Source organism: Perca fluviatilis, chromosome 8 (genome assembly GCF_010015445.1).
Source record: "Perca fluviatilis chromosome 8, GENO_Pfluv_1.0, whole genome shotgun sequence".
NCBI lineage: Eukaryota > Metazoa > Chordata > Actinopteri > Perciformes > Percidae > Perca > Perca fluviatilis.
Genome location: NC_053119.1, coordinates 16,132,893 through 16,155,128, shown reverse-complemented (window position 1 = coordinate 16,155,128; position 22,236 = coordinate 16,132,893). Strand labels below are relative to the sequence as shown.

The 22,236-nt window shown below is 40.5% G+C and overlaps 1 protein-coding gene across 1 annotated transcript; it reads right to left on the bottom strand.

Moving 5' to 3' along the window:
* Positions 1 to 461: 461 nt before the first annotated feature.
* rgma (repulsive guidance molecule BMP co-receptor a) lies at positions 462 to 13,186 on the bottom strand. Its single transcript, XM_039808668.1, is given in 5 exon segments — positions 462 to 3,360; positions 3,362 to 3,492; positions 5,887 to 6,404; positions 8,522 to 8,637; positions 12,672 to 13,186. Coding segments are annotated over 5 exon segments (1,350 nt in total). The 5' UTR covers positions 12,686 to 13,186; the 3' UTR covers positions 462 to 2,789.
* Positions 13,187 to 22,236: the final 9,050 nt, after the last annotated feature.

Genomic DNA, 22,236 nt, shown 5'->3' with positions numbered 1-22,236 from the left:
TTAAGATGTTGAATATCTCAAATGCCATATTAATGTCAACATAATTGTGAGGTAACTCTTATATAAACTTCCTCTTGTATGCTACAATTTACTGATGCATAATCTTAGATATGTCTTAATCGTGACATGGGGTGCATGAAGTGGACTCCTTTAGAGGTCCGCTATTGGCTGATTCAGTGTTTGAGCTAGGTAATTGTGGGTAGACATGATTGTAGTCCCATATTAACATTTGTCTGCACTGAAGAATCACACTTAAAAAATTGCTAAAGTCAATTTTTAGCTTTTAAGTTTAACTTTTTTCTTCTTCCTGAGACGTCTCACCACAAACATCTGCTCACATTCACTACTGCATCTTTACAGCAGAGGGCAGTCAAACACTGCAGATTGTTGCAAAAACACACATTGGTGAATTTCAAAAACTGCTCTCAAAGCAACAGCAACCGAGACAAGAGGGCACCTCATTAACAAGACATTTTCTTTTATTCAATAAATAATTTACATTATAAACAGCTGGCATGTGGCACCACATTTGCTTTACATACAAACACAGTTTGATCTTTCTGGCATTTCCCATTCAGCTAATTTTTTTAACTCTTTTCTACCATTACAAGTCAGACATAGAATTTCAAACAAAATAAGAGCTAACTGTAAAAGAAAACATAAAGTGCTTTAAATTCAAAAACATGAACGCCCCAGAACATGTTCCTACATTCCCTTTCTAGATAAGGTGGACTGCTTTCAGCATGTTTCGTATAAAGTGATGACAACCAGCATTTTATCACTTCCTCCACTTCAACACTTTATATATATAGTAAAGAATATTTTGTTCTGTGGTGTTCATATTTTTGCAACAATCCCTTTTCAAATAAAAAAAGGTTCACATTCACCAAAACATCTGATGTACAAAACAGGAGTGATAAATTCAAAACACAACTGGTAATATACAAATTGTAACTCACAAAACATATGTACAATCTCACATTTCACTTGTAGAACCATATACTGCAAAACTCACAACACAAATTACATCTATTAACACAAGAGTCAACATTACAATCATTTGTTTGTATGATTATTTGTAGTCAAACTGCACCAATACATGTTCCAAATAGCAGTAGTAAGGCCTGCCGAATACTTCAGTGTAAAGGATATATGACCGTTAAACTGAGCCCGAGAAGTAACTGTATCTACAGGGATAACTTACACATTACCAGATACTGCGGTTTAGAGCCAAAGTTCAAATGGAAAGTGTTATCGTGAAACACAAGAAAAGCAAAGGTGAGACTGCTAAAACGGAAACTAATGCGGCTTTTACAGTGTGTTACTGTACTGCAAATTCACCCACAAACACGATTTATATACAGTTAAAACCCCCTAATGTGAATTGTTTAAGACTGAATGATGGAAATTCAGTTGTGAGGGAAATGTTGGCACAAGGGCTTGTTCTTTGGCAATGACTTAAGCCATGAAATCACGTCTACAGACATATGCTTATCATTTACGCACGAAGCCACAGTCAGGTCAGCACACTGGTAGTTTATAAAATGCTAAACTGACTAGAGGTGACGTCTTTACAGCTAGTACTAACAGTAACTACACCACTGAGACTTGAAATGGAGAGTTGCATTCACAAAATGCTATCAAAGAGGTGTCTTAGTTTGATTGGCTAATCTACTGTCTGTAAACACTTTGAGTGCCCATAACGTTCTTTTGCTTTTCTTGTTAGCTACATTCACATTACAGATGTAAAATACAAAACACTTTCTGATCAACATGTCAGCTCAAACAATGGAGTGAAAGGCTGTATGACACTGAAAACGAAACAATTATTATTTTTTTTATCAGTTCCCTTTTGGGATTTGCTACTTGGCTGATAGAGGCCATTTTGACAGACTGTGGAGCGCCTCGTCTTTTCTATTTCTGACATTTTGGGTGCAACAGAAAGACATGGGAAAGATTTCTCCCACTGGAGGTTCGTTATCTCATTTCTGGACTCCGGCACCCACAAACACACATAATCTACCACAGATGCTGAATTCTGCACACATATTGTACTAATGCACACACAGGCACACACAGGCACACACACACACACACACACACACACACAGACACACACACACACACACACACGCGGACGCACACACACACACACACAACCTAACAATATGACCCATTAATCTCCACAGCAGACAACTGGAGACGCTGCTCTGACATCCTTTTGGCTGAGTGCTTCCTCCAAAAGGCTCAGGCTTTTCCAAAGCTGGAAACTAATCAAACATAGAGCTGCTTCTGGCCTTAGGTTAACAAAAGCCCCTGTCAGGTCCTCTCGCTTCGCCACATGAGCCACGGAGAGCTTCACTGGCTTGGCACCAATGAGTGGATCAGGGGAGGGAGGATCAGCAAACTCTTCTTTCTGCAAAAGATCATCTTGTCCGGCTTCCCATAGGCATGCAGGCCCGGTGAGAATGTGGGATTTAATCCCAGGTGGATATCCTGAGCTCTGGAGTAGCTGGGCTCTCTCACCGCTGCTCTCATCAAAGACCAGTCCTATGAAGCAGCTAAATACACGTGATGATAGGTGGGAGCACGGGGACCTCGTCTTGTCATTAGGCTGAAGTCAAGACATGACAATACTAAAATGAGACTCAGGGCTGGGATGACGGTACTGGCAAGCCACCGGTCACGTCACAGAACCAGAGCAGAAGAGAGGAGCCGATGTACGACACAGCGATGGTACTCTAAAACTCACCGACAGATACACCATGAGGATACTGTTGTTAAAGGGACTATAGATGAACTGTGCAACACTCAATCCACAATAAGACAGCAAGGACATTGAGGAAGACGAGTGAAAGAAAGTCTTTGCCCCTCTGCGCTGCATTATTCATAAAAGCATCCTTTTCAAAGATGTGATGTCTTTTACTGTTTGAGTGGAGCATTTTTACATCCTCAAAGGCGTAGTAAGCTGCCATGGTGAAGTTTATGTCTCCAGAGGAGAGGAGATCAAACACGCAGGACTGAAAGTACAGGTCCTCCACTGGGAGCCGCTCTCTGCACTTGACCTTAGCGGACTGGTAGGTAAAGCCCTGTGCCGCGGTGCCGCTCCTGGTCCTGCCTGCAATCTGGGCCTCCGCTGCTCGAACCTTGAAGTTCCTGAAGTCGATGCGCTGGTTGGCAGGACAGCCGTGAAGACACAGGTACAAGTCCTGGTTATCACCTTCCTCCACAGAGTTCACAACTTCCTCAGGCATCCGCACAGCAAAGGTCAGGTAGCGGCCTACCTGCCGGACCACTATGGTTGTTCCAATGTACCTGGCCTGAATCTCCACATGCTGCCCAGAAACCTTCTCCACCACGCAGTGTGTTTGCTCCGTGCCGATCCCCTCCGTTCTTGGAGCCATCTGCAAATGCAGCTGGCAGCTCATCTGTCTCAGCGTGGTACATTTTCTGATCCACACATTCCTGGAAATTCTTAAAGATGATTGTCAGCTGCAGGAGGACAGAAAAAAAAGAAAGAAATGCCATTAACGTTTAGCATAAATGATCATATGTGCGTTTAAGATTGACACAAATGCAAGTATGCAGTCATTAGTTGCTGGGTTTTAGTGGACTGCAGTAAATGTAAACATCAGATTTAGAAAGTAAAGTGCTTATGCTTTTGCATTAAGAACAAGTTTGTGCAATATGTGCCATCTACCCCACCACCCCACTTAAGTGTCATATTTCAGCACTGGCTCAACATGGGGGAGGCCAAGGTAAACGCCCTCAAAAAACATGAGTCTCGGCCATGTAAAATCAGGCCTCAGTTTGAAGACACAAAGACGATCCATTCATAGTGCTGAAAAACCTGCCTGTGAACCCCAGAACTATGCTCCAGGGAGTGGCGTCGGGCCAGGACAGAGCGATATACTCTGCAGCTAATTAAGTGAGACTGCTCAGGACTCTGCAAGCTTGGTTTCATCAGGACAGCAATGAGCCATTGTCAAAGCAGCGATACCGGGACAGCCTAGGGACTCTGATGTCTGCTTGATTGGGAGAGAGGACAGGGACGGGGGATTGGGGGGGACCGGGGGGTGAGGGACGGGGGGTCTACGGAATACTCTACTAGCTTGAAAATCCATCTGTTGCACCAGTTCTGTCTCAATTCCCCTAACCCTCGGGCTAACAATTCCCACCTACATTAACTTCTGTTTTTTTTCCCCTGGCTCATTCCTAAAGCATTTAATGAAAACAAACAAAAGAAAAATGCCTCTATTATCCCTCCATCAGAATGAAGATGGAAATAACCAGACAGTTTTATTTGCTGTAGCGAGAGCAATGCACCAACAAAGAGTTCTGCTAATGCAGATATTTTACCAGAGGGGCCTTGTTTGCACAGGTGGCGTTGGCTGCTGCCTTGCTTTCTCTTTGTCCAGAATCAAGATCTTTAAAAACGCTGTCTCATTTGCTTCCAAGAATAGCAATATAAAAAATGCCATTAATTTAAAAGCAAAAAAAAAAAAATGCACAAATGCTTAATAGAGTATCATTAAGAAACCTTGATTGCAGAAAATTGTACTTTCAATGAACGTGATTAAGGACAAAGTCCTCTTATGCTATGTTATGATACTCCGCAAAGTGGCTGAGGTCCACAATCATTGCTGTCAAAACATTGCCAAATCTGGACCAAAAGTTTGCCAATTACAAATACTCCTACCTCTTTGTTTTTGACCTCAAGTTCTACTGAAAACCAGGGACAGCCATCCAAACTAACTAATGTACCATTAAACAAAAATCACAATAATTAGGAATGCACTGCTGATAAAGCTATGAAAGAAAATATCTCATAACGTAGACAAAATACCTACAGTTATGTACAGACACAACATTTCTTAACATAATGTGCTCAGTGTGAGCTACACGTTAAGTAGGACAAACATCAGCCTGAGCTGTCTACTGTTAAAAGTGAAAATGGAGCCTTGTGTTAACATTTGACGCAGCACTGCTGTTATAATGCTAACATATCATTTATAAAGCTTATCAAGATCTTTGCTATTGAGCTGGGGTTGGCTTCATTATCTCATTATGGACCTCGTCCAAACACTAACCAGAGTCCACAGTTTGACAGAGAAGCAGCCCCACAGCAGCTCGCACAAACAAACCACATGAAAGAAGAGACTGACACCAACAAAAATACCAACAGCAAGATGTTCTGTACAAAAAAAATCACCAACAACAAACATGATACATCAAATCAGCAAGGTGCAACTAAAGATCATCTTAATCACGGATGCATTTGTTCATTTAAAAAAAAAGAAGCCTATTAGCCTAGGAAAAGTCAGGAAATATTTTAAAGTGCCAATTTGTTTCAATGTTCAAGTCTTCTAGTTGTTTTTTTTGTCAGGCCAACAGTCCAATAATAAATAATAGAAAACAGAAAAAATACACATTGGAGATGCTGAAACAGCAAATGTTTTGGCATTTTTGCATTATAAATTACTCAAATGATTAGCCGATTATCACAATAGCTTCTGAATGATTTTCTGTTGATTGTAGAGCTGAAATGACTGGTCGATTGATGATTAATTAGTCAAGCAAAAATGCCCAAAATGTCCTTGTTCAAGGTTCCCAAATGTGAGAATTTGCTGCCTTTCTTTGTCCTATGTGATAGTAAACTCAATATTGAGGTTTTGGACTGTTGGTAAACATTTGAAGATGTCACCATGGAAATTGTGATATACATTTTGTCTTAATAAATGGAGAAAATAAACAGCAAATGAGTCAATAAATGTAAAGTATTGTTAGATGCAGCCCTAGTTGACTGACTGTTGATCAACACTTATTGTTTCTGACCTAAGTAGACCATATCGACATGCACACAGGGTGAACAGAAAGGATCCCCACCTTGCTCGTGGCGGTGGCCATAGACCCTGGCACCACCGGAGTGTTGGTCACCTGGACAGACAGGTATTTGTTGTGGATGAGCGGCCAGGCTCCTTCCACCTTACACGTCTGGAAGTCGTCACCAAATGTTCTGAGGTGTGGGTCTCCAAAGAAGCCACAGTGAGTGTAGTTGGGCGGCGCTGTGTTGCGTGGAAGACTACGCTCATATTGGCACACTTCCGGGCCATCGGAGCGCTCCTGACTGTCAGGCAGGAGTGGCGGGGGTGGAGGAGGAAGTGGGGTGTGGGCACGTGGTTGGGATGTCGGCCCCTCCTTGGAGCAGTTGTGTTGGCTCATTAGATCCTCTATGCCATGCTGGGCGGAGTGGTACGCCAAGTCCCCCCTGCAGGTTCGTGCGGTCCGACGTACACAGCTGTTGTACGCTCGCAGCGCTGTGCAAAACTCCTCCTCCGGTCCAGAGTTCGAGGTGGAGGCCCAAAATTCGGAGTTACACTTGAGGATCTTGCACTGCAGACTCACTGTCAGGGAGGATCAAGATACAGTTTGAACAAAAGAAGAAAACCGGAGGCCACCATGTCACTTAGAAACATGAACATGACACAGAAAAAGTTATAAATACACTTTGGCTGTTATTGATGGTAGTTTAAAAACACAGATTTACTTATATAAATTATAGAATGAATGCCCATACAGCTATTGTTAGGCTACAGTGCCAAATGTAGTCATACTATTCTTACATTCTAATTATACACATTATAATAATAATAATAATAATAATAATAATAATAATAATAATAATAATAAAGCAGTACTTCTTATATTTTGCCACTTTGTTTTGTCTATTATCTAGTTGGCATCTGGTCAAAATGTAGACCCATTAAACACAATAAAAGGCTAGAGGAAAAGGAAAGGAAAGCACCATGATATATTGCTTCTGAGTTCTGTTTGTACACCATACAAAAATAACGATAACATCTATTCAAATCTATATATTTTCACTGCTTGAAACAGTTTTTGCACAAACAGTGACCATAACGCAGATCTGAACGCAGATCTGAACCTTCCTCGGGTCAACCTGGATATTAGATAACTTTGCTGTTTATTGTAGAGAAGTATAAAAGTAAAAATGCCATTTGGGATCTTAATCTACACCTTTAGTGATAATAAATGCTGCTTGACCATAGATTGTTGTCTCCAGCTTTATTGCCACATCCGCCCAACTCTTTACAGAAATGTTCTTCAAACATTTCTCAGAATGCCATGTTGCCACACTATGTTTGACTAGTATTACCTTTGACTAATAGAGCATTCATTTGAATGGGCTGTGAGAACTTTCAGCCAGTGTCGAGGGGGGGGAAGCCATATCAACACTTTGAAGTTACACTTTAAACAATATCCCTCCTCAAAGCTTCACCGCAGCTCTCTCCAACCCCCACATCGCTCTCTATTTACCACCCATCTGATAGATGGCAATAAACCAATCTTGATATCAACTATCAGTGAATTATCACTTTGTTGTTGACAGTAAGTGACTTAAGAGGAAAACTGATAAGGGGTTGGCAAACGTGCAAGGTGAGCGGAGGTTTCCCCACTGCAAAAAGTGACCCATTGCAACCATTGTATTGTCAAATTACAAGGATATTAAGTCAATTTAAACGCATAATTGTGGGTGTCTAATATAACATTACACTGGCACTGGCTGCGGGTTCATTGGACCTTTTGGAAGATCTTAGATGTTATGGTGGACTTTAAACAAGGTAACAGGCACATTCAAACCACAATCCCACCAGCATACTAGCTAAAAAAAAAGTTTCAAGGGCAACAATCAAAAAATCTCAAAATGCAATTCCTTGCTTAATAACCCAACTTAAAGTTTACTTTTCAAGGATCTAATGTGAAATACTGAGGCATGCACCCTCCCCCCCGCCCAAAAAAAAAATATATATCATGGGTTGAGGGCTGCAGCAGCTCCAAAAGACCTCTCACTTTGCTTTGTCTTGCACTAATAAAATAAAGTACAATAAAACGCTGACTAGTACTAGGTTACTTGAACTAGTCAAAGTGTGCGCTGTAATACCATGGTTGTTCACTTCCAAGCCTGTTGTAATATTTTCCAAACCTTCAACCTTCTCCAGACGTCTGCACGTAAGCGCTTCGTCCTAAATCTCTGTGATCTAGCTAGTTAGTAGATTTAATCATTTTTGCATTAAGTTTAATGGGATTCCAACTTATTTGCTGCGGCGAATTATAAATATTTCGCTATTTTTTATAACAACGTGCAGACTTCAGAAAAAAAATCGCATTTGTGGTGTAGCCTAAGTAACTCGATCTACTTCAATTATGATATTACAAAAATATTTCGGCTAATAAATAGCGACCGAACCTGGCAACTTTGGTGCAAGGTGAAAAAGTAGAGTTAACGTTAGCTAGCTAGTTAACGTTAGCTAGCTAAAACTAAAGTAACGTTACGTTATGATTTATAAAATTCAACAACGTATCGGCGACATGCCAGAGGTTCGCCTTCTTTTTTAAACGTTTAGCTAGCTACTTTAAAACTGTTACTATTTACTTACTTTTTTTTAAACTTTTACTATTTACTTACTTTTTAATTCAAAAGTTAAAAGTAGCATCTTACCGGAGGGGAAGAGTGAGAGAAACACCGCGAGGACTCTGCACACGTCTAGCGCCGAGGGTCTTCCTCTTTTCCCCATAACCATCCATCCAGCTCGGGGTCGCACTTCACTCCTCTCCCTGGTCAAACCGAGTTTAGGAAGGACAGAGAAGAAGAGTTAGAGCCGCCGAGTCCTTGTTGAGAAAACACAAGTCCATAAATGAGGTATGAAGTCGCCTTCTTCTCATCACTATCCGGTAAAACGTTATTTTGCACGCTTAGCTATGAGAGTTAACTGAATGGCACTCAGTGCGGGACAAACGGCTGAAAGCAGCCAGGCAATATATCTTCCTTTTAGGGAGTGTCGAGAAGGTGCAGCCTCTCTGGGCCAGCGGACACACTGAACCAATCACGGCTGCCTGTTTTGCCCTTAAACCCCCTCTCCAAGTTTCAAATTACAACTATAATGTGCAGACTTGTTCGACGACGACCGAGTCTTCAAGACCCACAAAGTGGTAGTCCACAACGCCATAAGAAAGGTTTGATTTGCGGCTATAACCTCGCTGTGGAGGGAAAACGTGAAAAGGAAATCGTGGTTATCCCTCCATAGAGCATGTGTGCGGAGAGATCAATGCAGAGGAAAGAGTAGGAGAACAACCAATCAATATAAACAAACATCAAGTTTATTCTCAAAGAGCTGTAAATGATCTGCTTTTACCCTTCATATCAGCACTCATAACCATGTTTAAACCTGTCATATGTAACGTTAGGACTACATCACTTAAAATGGTGGCTACAAGCCAAGTTAACCTCTTCAATCCCACAGACCCACTAGCTAGGTCAATTAAACTCATGCAGTTTTGTTTTATATTCTAGTGGAAGTTTCTAAAGATATCACATTTGTCAGGCATAGGCTAATGTTGGATAAATGAATACAAAATTATGCACAAAACATTAAGAATATTCATATTTGATTAAGTGGTGCAGCCAAACAACATGGAGTCTTTGGTTTAAATGTTTCACTCAATGTAGGCATCATGTAACCTACAAGCTAGATTTGGAACAAGCTGTTACAGAATATACATAATCAGTAGGGGTGTAACGATACATCGATCTGGATCGATATATTGATTCAATGATCAACAATCCAATATCATCGATGCAAATCATCATCTTTAAGATATGCCTTTATTTTGAAATTCCTCCTATATGTTATTCTTTTCATTAAAAACATTGTGTTTTTTTCATTTAAATGTCTAAAAGAGCTCAGTAATGAAATTGTCATGTCATATTTAATTGTTTTTTGTGAGTTAATATTATGCAATTGATTGTGTTAAATGGGCATATCATAATTTCATATTGATCGCAGAGATCGTATTGCTGTCCAAAGAATCAATATCGCGTCAATCAATATATCATCACGATAAAACTTTTGACATGATTAGAACCCCTAATAATTAGGGCTGCAACTAACAATTATTGTCATTATCAAATTAATCTGCTAATTATTTTCTTGATTAGGCCTACTTATTTGTCTGTAAAACCCATCACAGTTTCCCAAAGCCAAAGCTGACAGATTAAAATTGGTTGTTTTATCCAACCAACAGTCCAAAACCTTTAGGTGACTAAAGCATTAAATCCACACGTTTGATGAGCAAATATTTGACACGTTTGCTCAAAAATGGCTTAAAACCAATTATCAAAATAGTTGCCAATTCATTAATTGATTAATTGCCTAATAGTTTCAGCTCTGTGTCAGGCTGTCAGACAAACTAGGCTAGGTGATGGGGGAATATTAAAATGGGGGAACAGGATTTGAATGGGGTTATAGTGGTATTTAACCTCCAAAACATAATCTGTCAAATCAAACTTGATAATATATAAACTCATCCTCAGGTTGTTAAATTGCTAGAGAAAACACAAAGAAAATGAGCTGTGTGTTCTCAATGACACAGCGCTGGACAGAAATATTGTACTTTTTACTGATGGTAATAGTTTCCAGTTACCCAGCATATAATGGTTAAACTTGCAAAACCAACCATGATGCCTTGCTGTAATTTAAACCACCCAACAGTACATTAAGTAATCAAAGACAAAACCAAAGTACATGTACGCAGGTTAACACATCAACAATTAGAAAGAAGAATTTTTTTTGTATTGTTGAGTATTTTTTGCATGTTGGTTTAAAGGATTTGAATACATTTCCACTATCAGAAGAGCAGGCAGTGATCCCCTCCTCTAAAAGCCATAATACCACCTCCTTTGATTATCATGTACAAATGACACACTACTCCTGTCTTTTACTGCTATTCAAACCAAAATACTCCCAGACAGATGGCTGCGCACTCAGGTTGGCTGGCTGTACAGTATTTTTCCATAGTGCGGTGAACGTCTTTGTGAATGCTGTCCCTCTCATGGATGATGGATACGTTCGTGTACAATGAGGTCTGAGGCCTACACATGTTTTCAACAAGGGTGGCCCTGTGCAGACTGATTCCCAGCTCTAATATACCACGCATTCCCATCTGAAATGAATGACTGCAGCTGTAAGGTACACGCTGCTCTCTGATGTATTTTGATGGATTGTGGAATATCTTTTGGCTTTTAGCAGCAACACTGTGGATGCAGAAGCAAACTCAAGAATGGAATTCAGCTATAACACTATAAGGGCTAAGATGCAGATATATTTAAGTGTGACAGATTTACGTGTCAGTCGACTGTTGGTTAGAAAAAGCTCAGAACGATTGTTTCTTTATCACATCTGGAGAATAGATGCTGCCGATTGAACATTTGAAACCTGTTGCAGCGACTGCAGACAAACATTATTTACTATCAAGATGTTAATATGGGATGTTTTGTCCCTGCTCATATAATTGGTCAGTGAATTGGTCGTCAATGTCTCTGTTGAAGAGAAATCCTTTTAGAATTGTCTTTTTGAGAACGGCCATTTGTCATGAAAATTTCTGGAAGCTTTTTTTTCAAATGTTAAAATAATGATTAGCAGCAGCCCTAATTCTCATCTCGAAGGCTAATTTTATCGGTTTGACTTCACCATCAATCAAAATTAGGTTAGGACCTCTTTTATTCAATAGCCCTTTCTCATCAAGTGTCCATCATGCTATCAGCTGTATTTTGGCCTTTAGATGATCGTTTTAGTGACCGATCAATCAACACATTATTGGATTGCTTTTTAATTGAATGATTTTACCTGTGGGGCTTAACATCTCCATGTAGGGAAATGATAAACCATGTATGAATTAGGAAACATCTCCACAGAGAGATTTCTATAGAGACATCAGGCACAGCATAAGCTCCACATGCTGTGACAGGTAAAGGTGACATAATATAACAATAAAACAACTCCATAAATCCAGTAGGTAGGTAGGCAGGTAACAATCCAATAACGTTTTATGGTGCTGCTTTAAATCTCTGATATCACCTGTCAGACATGACACAGTTTTGACAATTTTTGACCTAAATTTGGTGTTAGTAATAATGGTGAACTGTTGCATCTCTTCTTCAGTGTTCATTTTTGTGCACTAGCCTACATTTGTCTATGGATGTCTGTCTTGACGGTGACAGCGGACAGATCCTTTTTTTCCAACAGATGGCGCTTGTTGTGAGCTCTGATATGAAACCTCAAATCATGACACAAACGCACATGGCATTATGAGGACAACCAAACCTGTCATTACATTTGAGATTTATGGACAGCTAGGTTATTGGTCTAATTGCAAGCTGTCATGCAGTTAGGATTTCAAATGTGTAAATGTGCTCTGTTGCACTGCTGTGAACAAGATCATCCTTATTATTCCGTGTCAGATAGAAGTAGCCTCAACGGCATTTCTAGTTGGGAGTAGCTGTAATAAATGCTGATAATATGGTAGGCTAAATAAAATCGTGCTGCATCCTTTATTAAGCCTATAGGCTACTTCAAAAGGCACGAGTCAAATAACAGTTGTTAAGCATTTTTTTCTTGTTTGGATCAACCAAATTGATCACGTTTTTAATATTGCAGAAATCCAGTTCTCCTGACTGTACATCTGGCTGAAAGGTACACATATTTTAGGACATAGAGATACAGTTTGAATCCCAAGCAAACTGGCAAGACTCCTGCGTAAACTCAGATAATGTTAAAATTCTAAATAAGTCTCCAACTAACAGACAAACCAACCTTGGCGGCTGCATGGGCTCTCCGCGACTCTGGGAGTCCTGCAGGAACCCGGAGGACAGCGAACAGGAGCGAGAGGAAGCAGACTCCTAAAAAAATCTCCCCCTTAAAAAAAAAGAACTCGTCCTGTGTGTCACTGTAATCCGAAATCAAACGCACTCAGTAGCTTTCTGAGTGTTAAATCCGCCAATCTGTGCATGATGTCCACCGATCTGCTTCTCGGTGAAATGAAAGTGTTTTTTTTTTTCTTTCTTTTTAGTTGGGATTCATCTAAACAGCCACTTCTCGAACCCGGGGGGACTCAGATCTCTGCAGCCGTTGCTTAACTCATTTGACTATCGGTCGATCGGAAAGGATACATTATGATAGATTAAGTCCAGTAATTGCCCTCATCCGCGCGTTGAATCCAAATTGTTAGTTATGAACGACGTCGGGGAGAAAAAAGCCCTGAGGGCAAAGCTGCTGCTGCTGCTGCTGCTGCTGCGTACGGCCCGATTCGCTGTCTGGATGTTGTGAAATGGCTAGTTAGAAAGTGTGAGAGAGACAATGATCGGCTCTGCATGACGCCGCTGGGAGCCCCAAATCTCAGCTGTGAACCCCCCCTTTTTCCGAACTAGTTGTTCTCTCTTTGGGAGAGTCCCCAGACTTGAGTTAAAAACAGTGAGTGCTATTTTCTGTTAAAGCAAGTGAAACTATAGCTATGTATTGTCAGCTTTGTCATTTCTTGATAGTGATAGGTGCTATATTTTTGCCTTATTTCAGAATATGGACTATCTGTTCTGCAGGATTTGGATAGAAGTTTCTGCACCTTTGACAACCCAAATAAAGCTGAATTGAACTTGCAACTTCATTTACACATTGCTTTATTATTTTGTGGTGTTGATTTCCAACAAATAGCCCCCGTTGTCAGATCTACACCCTCACCAGATAGCCTTTATCTAGCTACATATAACATTTAGCAGACCCTCATCTCTGCAAATCACAGGTTGGAAAAAGACAAATCCATAATAATCAGGATTTATTGGAGGATCAGATGGACAAACACTTTTTCCAGGGAGAAGAGGGGGGTGGGGTATGCTCAAAGCCAGAGAGGGCTGCATGGAGGCTGCACCTGTGTTTTAGGATAGGACTGCATGCAGGAAAATACCACCACCCTCCCCCTTTTCCTCTTCAGCTTTTCGAGCCTCCACTACGTACAACATAACTGTTTCTCTCTGCTCAAGTTTCCCTCTGATCAGGAAAATCCATCGCACCAGGGAGGACAGAGGCTGACAGTGTCCGAGTGAAGCAGCAGAATGACTCGTTCAGTGTTGTCACTGTGTCCAATCCAGCAGACATGCAGAGCTGATAGTTGAAACCCCTGTGATTTCACCTTAACGCTGATGCAGTAGATGTTGTTAGCATGCAGCTACCGGACAGAGCTGTTACATTACATCATCCCTTTGTGCATCCAGCAAGAAACTGACCCCTGTAATCCACTCGTTTACTATCACAGTCCAGACCTGCCCTTTCCAGATGGCCACTGAGAGGCAGCATATTTTACACTGATGTAACATAAGAACATGAAAGAGTGACACCCCGGTGTGAAAAGAATGGTTTTAGACGTGCCGGATGCCGGCCCCATCACAAACACAGCTGGTGTACTCGCTGCCTTGCTGAGGTATTATGGCGAGTTAACACAGCAGATCTGCTTTACATATCACCAGATTAATAAAACACTTTTTTTAGTGTTGCAGTTCAGTGTCTGCTGCATTTTACAGAACAATCAGTGACAGCCATGTAAGTGTTACAGGCTCAAATGAAAGAAGCATTCAGTAATTCTTACCCTTGGGGCTCTCTGTGAGTTTCCTTTAGTAGCCTGTGATTTAGTCCATTATAAAAATCTCTTAAACTCAGGCTGCCTCAGCAAATAAAACAGAAACTATATAATGGTAGAAACCGAAGAAGAAAAAACTACCAGAGAGCAGACAATTCCTGCGAGACCAATGTAAAAAAGATTACAAGCTCCTTGATCCTGGCAGAGCAATTTATTTTTCAAACCTTGTGATACAAAAGTAATATAAATCCAGAAAAGACTGGCTTACTGATTGATTTTACTCAAACTTCCCTGACACACAGAGGAAGTTGCTGCAGGATTTCCGCAACATGATCAATTGTAAACCGCAAACTGTAAGTTCAACAAACACATTCAAATGTTGCTTCACTTTACGGCGATTTCTTCAGATCATCACATGTTGTACTTCCCCACTGTGGGATCAAAAGTTCACTGTTGTCTTCTTGTTAAAGGGGTGATAGAATGCAAAACCGATTTTACCCTGTCATAGTTGAATAACGACAGTTCGGTGGGTAAATAGGACATACATAGAAGCTCAAAATCCCATTGACACCCTTTTACTATGAAAATTTCATATTTTGAAACTGCCGCTGAAAACGGGCGAATCCCAACAAAGCTGGAAGTTGACGTCAACCTCCCAAAACCGGAACCTTTGTCAGCCCATGGGTGTATTAAGAGAACGTCACGTCCCCCAACATTTACATAGGCTACACAACTGACCTGAGATCAGTTAGTCTTCTGAATCTAGGTCGCGCAGATCTCAGAAAATGTATACATTGTTCATATGCTATTTTACCATTAAATTCACTTCTGAGAATTTTTTGCGGAAAACCAAACTACTTAGAGGTCAAATATGGGCGGCGTTTTACGAAAATTGATGTCTAATTGCAAATTTTGTCCGACTGTGTCGGACTTCAGAGGCTGGTGCTGCCTGTGTTGCTGCCTCCGCCTGGCCTGCCTTCCTCCACAGACCCCGGTGTAACTCGGTGTAACAGACCCGGCTGCTGCAGCCCACAGCACCTCATACCCGCGCAAAGTCACCGTTTGGGCTGGTGGACTACTACCAAACGCCGCTGCTCTGACAGAGCTCCAGGGCCTGCAACTCCCCTCTTCCTGCTAGCTAAATGCCCGGTGTATGTGAGTGAAAGCGCGGTCAGCGAGCTTGTTACGCCAGCATTCTCTTACCACAGATTCTAGTTAATCTTATAATGTGTGTAATTATAATGTGTTGAGTTATTTAAACAAACGATTGGGAAAATAAACGCCGCTTCTCCATGAGTCTCATTGATAGAGCCTGCGGCTGGATGGAGCTCTATCAATGAGAGCTAGCTAGCCTCCTCTTAGAATTCCTCTGGAATTCACAAATATTCATTAACTTGAAATCGGACACCGTTGTTAGCTTTATAAAAAATATAGTTAGATGTTGTATAAGTGGTGGACGAGAAATTCAAACTGTAAATATACTCGAATTACGACCAAAAATGAAGCTAACTAGCCGCAATCTGTACACATAGGATTGAAGGGACAGTCGCAGCTAACGAAACCCTTACAGCTCACAAATATTCATTAACTTGAAACGGACACAGTCGTTAGCTTTATAAAACATATAGTTAGATGTTGTATAAGTGGGACGAGAAATTCAAACTGTAAATATACTCAAATTACGACCAAAAATGAAGCTAACTAGCCGCAATCTGTACACATAGGATTGCAGGGACAGTCGCAAGCAAAGAAACCCTTACAGCTCACAAATATTCATTAACTTGAAATCGGACACCGTTGTTAGCTTTATAAAACATATAGTTATATGTTGTATAGCTAAGTGGCGTGACATGTGTGTAACATTTGGTAAGAGATTGCTGGTGTAACAAGCTCGCTGACCGCGCTCTCACACACGGGCCATTTAGCTAACAGGAAGAGAGGAGATGCAGGCCCTGGCGCTTTGTCAGGGCAGCGGCGTTTGGTAGTAGTCCACCAGCCCAAACGGTGACTTTGGCGCGGTATGAGGTGCTGTGGGCTGCAGCAGCCGTTCCGGAGCTCAATCGAGCTCACAGCAAGCCGGGGTCTGTGGAGGAAGGCAGGCCAGGCGGCGAGCCCTAACACAGGCAGCTGAACTCCGACACACAGTTTTACCAAATTGGCAATTAGCCATCCATTTTCGTAAAACGGCCCATATTTGAGCTTTATATCGTTGATTTCTCTCATAAAAAAGTCTCAGAAGTGAATTTGGTAAGGAAACATTGCAGTGTCTGGAATATGAGATTCTGTCGCGTTTCTAATGTATGTGTATTGGAGATTCGCTCAACCAATCAGCACACGACCTCTAATGCGTGTGTATGGCGAGTCGCTCAACCAATCAGCGCGCTCTCTATGTGTGTGTTATCGGGGCTAAGGCTCAACCAAGCAGCGCGCAGCTCATCTAAATATTCATGACCATACCATATTTGGAAGAAAAGCTCTTGTTACAAATAGGGCCAAAACACAGGGATGCATAAGGGCCAATAAAATATCAACCAGGCCATTTTCAGCCCAACTAATGTTACATACCCCATTAGGAGACCATAAGGAACAGTGTGAAATACCCTATATAATCATTCTATCACCCCTTTAAAGGACAATCATGATTTCAGATGCTGATCATCAGTTTTATCATAAATTCACCTTACTGATGACAGACTCAGTTTCAATACCTGTTTCATTGTTTTGTGTGCAACGAAAATAATGATTATGTACATAAGAAATGTGACCACATGTTGGGAGTGGATAACATTATGAAAGACATGCAGGAAACTAGTCAGCGATTCCAGTATTTCTGAGTCAGACATGGATTAGTAAACATTGTATGCTCTTACTGACCTTCCATTTGCCTTTTGAACTCCTGCAGCATAACAATTAGCTTGTCACAGTGCGCCGGGCCTCTTTTTTCTGAGGTGTCACATTGCACTGTGTTTCGGACGCCCCTGAAAGATTTGACAGGGGCCGTTTGAGATTATACAGACGCATCCTCATGTTTCATTTCGTGATCATTGTGTGACCAGAAAGAAATATGTAATTTTTTCTGTTGTTTGTTTCTACACCATTTACAAAATAGTATCCATTGTCACGTGGAGTTGATTAATATATATTTCATACACATAGAGATGAAAAGGTTAGTCCATACATTGATTACACAATTATTTTGATAATCAATTAACTGTTAAAGTAATTTCCATCTTTTCCGTTGTAAGGATTTGCTGCATTTCTTTGCTGTATGTGATAATAATAATAGTATCTTAGGCTTTGGACTTTTGGTCGGACAAGACAAGACATTTGATGACATCACATTGGGCTTTAAGAAATGTATAGACCAAACAATGAATCCATTTATCGAGAAAAAAAATTGTTAGTTGCAGCCTTAATCTGCAATAATAACAGGCGATTATATTCGAAATAAAAGGAACCATGGTTTCAATTAGGTTTCTTCAAAATTACGGCCAAAAAGAAAAAATAAGTTGTTTAGCTTTAAAGGAATATTTCAGATTTTGTGTTGCAAACAAAAGCTGTATTATCCTTTTTGATTTTTTATGAGGTTAATCAACTCTTCAAAAACAATCAAAAAATACACTGTTCATGCCAGTATATAATATATAACTGTTACATAACTGTGCTTTAACAGACTGTAGCATATGGACTGCTTTGATTGTGATTTATCAGAGAAACTCTTTTGCCATGTTGACAGGATGGAAAACGGGATTGCTAACAGCTGCAGCAAATGCTAATGTCTGTCTTCTCCTTTGAATGACACATGTCTATAAGTCACACATATACTACATATACTATATATGCATATCACTCAGTGTGGGGAATATTGTATTGCTGGCATGGTACATCTTGTAGACCCCACTTAGTGCATCAAATATGACTGAAGTGTAATTTTTAGTGTTAAAATTGACCTGTTACTGCCGAAGGTTTCTCTTCTTTTAAAGGCTGTTAAATGCTAAAATACAGTTAACCAGTGAGAGTCCATTGGCATTTATTGAAATACAAATAGACTAAGATGTAAGCTTTATGTACATGATTGACAATTTAAAAAGAGGGGGTAGTGCACCCAACAGCACTGTCTTTGGTAATAAGGTGTGAGCATGAATTCACAAAATTCTATTAAGTGGTGATATGTGGGGCTCAGACACTGTGTGGAATTACTGCCATAGTCAATATGAATGCACGAAGCTTGCAAATTGGCCTGTTGGTGCACACAGAGGAATGGGCTTGAATGTGCAAACCCTCATTACAGAATCTCCTTTCTCATTTTAAGCAGAGAAGAAGAGTTTCTTCTTTTTTTTCTAAAGCCAGACTGCAATCTAGCGAGAATTAAGCACACTGTTTAATTCCAGACATGAACAGAACCAGACAGAGTGTGTACAGACGGCAAGACAAATAATTAGCTCCGCTGCTAAACAGAACTGATCTCGGTGAAAGACACAGCACATCAAGCCAAGTTTTAGGGAAGACCATTAGTGAATGAATAACTGTTTTTGACCATGAGTAATCATCACAATTTTGCACCTGACAAGGTTTAAAAAACACATGCTGTTGGTGAGCAGCCATGGCTCCATTAGCATGCAAGATGTCATAAATGCATGCAAGAAAAACAGAGGCTTATCTCAATAAAACAGCTGCCTTTTTAATTTCCTGCTTCTGAAATTCTGTGCAAAGAGTGAAGGACTATCTAAATATTCAGTTTATGAATATAAAATTAGATAATGCTTTTCTCCACACAGTGTGAAACGCCTTTACGGCAATTTAATTTATAGTAATTCGCAACTAATCAGACTGAAAAATAATAAGCAATTTTGGCATTATGCATGTATTTGTCTTTACTGTCATAAAAACAGTTTTTGCATGTTTGATCTTTGGATTTTACACAGACAATAGAAAAAAAGTGCTCCAATTTTGATTCTTAGTAAACTAAAATTAAATACGGAAATTGCGTGAATCACATTTATTCTTAAGACTACATGGATTCATATAATTATGTTTAAGCTAACACCAGGTTAGGAAACCTTGCATTCTTCACTGTCACAGCTGTTTTAGCAGCAATCAGTTGAGCTTCGAGCCAAAATATTGTTAACTACGCAAGACAATTCTCTGTAGCTTCCAATTAGAACCAATAGTTCCCCTCCATCCAAACTCTGGTTATCCATCCTTGACCTGTGTAAACGCAGGGCAATGATAACTGACAGAAATACAAGCGCAGACAAGTGTAGACTTTATCACAACAAGCTGGGTCACAGTCTCAGTCCTAATATTTGTATTATGTGCATTTGAAGGTAAATGCTGCCAATGTCAGCCAGCCTGAATTCTTCACGGCTCTTTTATGTCTTGGCTTTTTCTTGGTTGTTGAACTTTACTAGAGTTCTGCAGTGTTGTCCTGTATGCACAGCTGCAGGGGCTACATCCTGCCTTTCCTTTTGTCCCATCTTGTCACAATAGCTGCAGAGGAAAGCTCAAGTTTTTGCAGGTGCCAGCAAATTATCGGCAGCCCCAAAATCACTTTGCAGCTTTCATGCTCTGCTGATAGTGAGAAACAGGAATCAGGCTGATTCTTTAAGCTGCACGGGGGAATCTGATGCATGTAGTGTTTGCTGTTGCCTTAACGTTTATCACATGAATAACCCCTCATTTTGCTTTTCGAAACCATCACAATGCTGAAATCCAATAAGACACAATCTGAAATGAATTCCTAAACCAGTCTAGCCAGTAAATCTCCAGCATTATAGCATTGTTGGCTCGCAAGTTTTTCACCTTTAGCCCCGGCTGCTTCTAGCTCTCTCTCTCTTTATTACTTTGACCACACACATTGACTTTAAAGTACCTCAGTTAGGATAGCTGCTCCTACAAATCCCACAACTCGCTCCATTTCACATTTTGATAATCTAATTCCTTTCATTATTTCAAGCAAATATGACCATTATTGCATGTACAAAAAGAATCACTGAAATGAATGTAAATGTAATGTAAAAGTTTGGAGTCTACCCATGCAATGTCTTTGCAGTGAAGTCAATTTCATTTGCAATATAAATTGGCAGTCCTATTTTAGTTTTAAACGATTATCACGGGTAAGTTGCTTGATAAAATCTTAGAACAATCCGTCCAACAGCGTAATTGTATCCTCAGCGGGTGGAATGAATAAATTTGCAATTCTAGGGTCTAAAAAAAGATCAATTCCATGCTAGAATATTTATAGTCTCCTTAAAACTGTTGGAGAGTGGAATTCAGTGGTGGCTGAAAGAACAGATGGATCTAAAACTCATTAAGATGTATGCAATCTCCTCAGCAGGCCAAAGAGGAGCTATTTCCCCTTCGATGCTCCCAAATATTTGGAAATGCCTCTTGTGTTGTTGCTGAAGACAGCGGGGCCACAGCACTCCTAAATGTCATCCATGTTTATATTACTGTGCAGCCTTGTAGTCCACTCCATCTTTGTAAAGTGTGCGGTTGTTCATTAATGAGCTGTGGAAATGTCAGCGCTTTGGGTTCAGATTAATTAAAGAGCCCACAGACGTCTAATTACAGGAGAAAGACTTACAGATATCCCCATTCCTCAGAGACAGTGGACCTTTCCCCCCAGGGCTAAATGATGCTGTTATTGATCGTCATATGTAAAATGATATTGTAATTTCTCTGTCTCGGCTGTTGCAATAGAAGCAGGTTAATTGGATCAGACCCTTAAAAGGAAAAAAAGATGAAAACCTTGATGCTGAACAAGCTATAAAGGTTTGATTTGTTATGCCTTAGCTCGGGGATCGTGCTTAATATGCAATGAAGTTAATTAACAGTAAGTCGAATGGTTGTGGAGCTCCACAGTCTGGCCCTGCCCTTGTGGTGGTGATGGCGTCAGAAGTTTGTTCAGGTGTTTGTCAAACAGTCTAATGGCGATTGAGGCTGTTGATGTTTTACTGACGGCTCTTCATGGCGAGCACCTCACATTGCGTGGCTCGCCTGAAAAGTTGTGAAACAGGAGGAGACTCGAGGCCCCCCCTCAGAAGCAAAAATCCCAATGGCAGAGCCAAAATAACATCAGTGAGTCATAGTTGCCTCCAGGCCACGTTGACTTTATCTCCTCTGTCTCAACATGCTGGCTGGTCCTCTCACCAGTAACTTTAATTAAAGATAGAGTAGGAGTCACCACATATTTAACCTCATTGTAATATGTCTGTGCGATCCATGGCCAGTTTGCCCAAATTTCGTAGAGAGTTATAAATCAAGATTTAGATTTATGTGTTAAAAACTATTCGGATAAGGTGCCACCATCTTATTGTAATACAACTGAAATTATATTAGCAAAGGATTGACAACTTCCCCTTGTCATGTGGCAGTTAAGTTACACTTTGTAAGGAAAAGTGTGAAAGTGAATGGTGGTTTTCAGTCTGATCAGTCTGTATGCCCCTACTTGCCCATGTATTGTCAACATTTCCTCTCATTTGCAGCAATCAAAGCAAACCCAAGAAGCAACATACCTTTGGAAAATTCAATGATATGACAAATGACTTATTAGGTCAAATAGGTTGCCTTTTACGAAGAGCTATCACGTGTCCTGACAGACACCCACTGTAACTGTCAGGGCACGTAAATCAACTAAACCTTTGGCTGTAAAAAGAAAGAAGAAAGCAGAAGATCCTCAGCATGTTAATACCTATTTTAAATCAGCGGTTTAGAACAGTGTGATGAACTGTAGTATGTGCAACAGATATG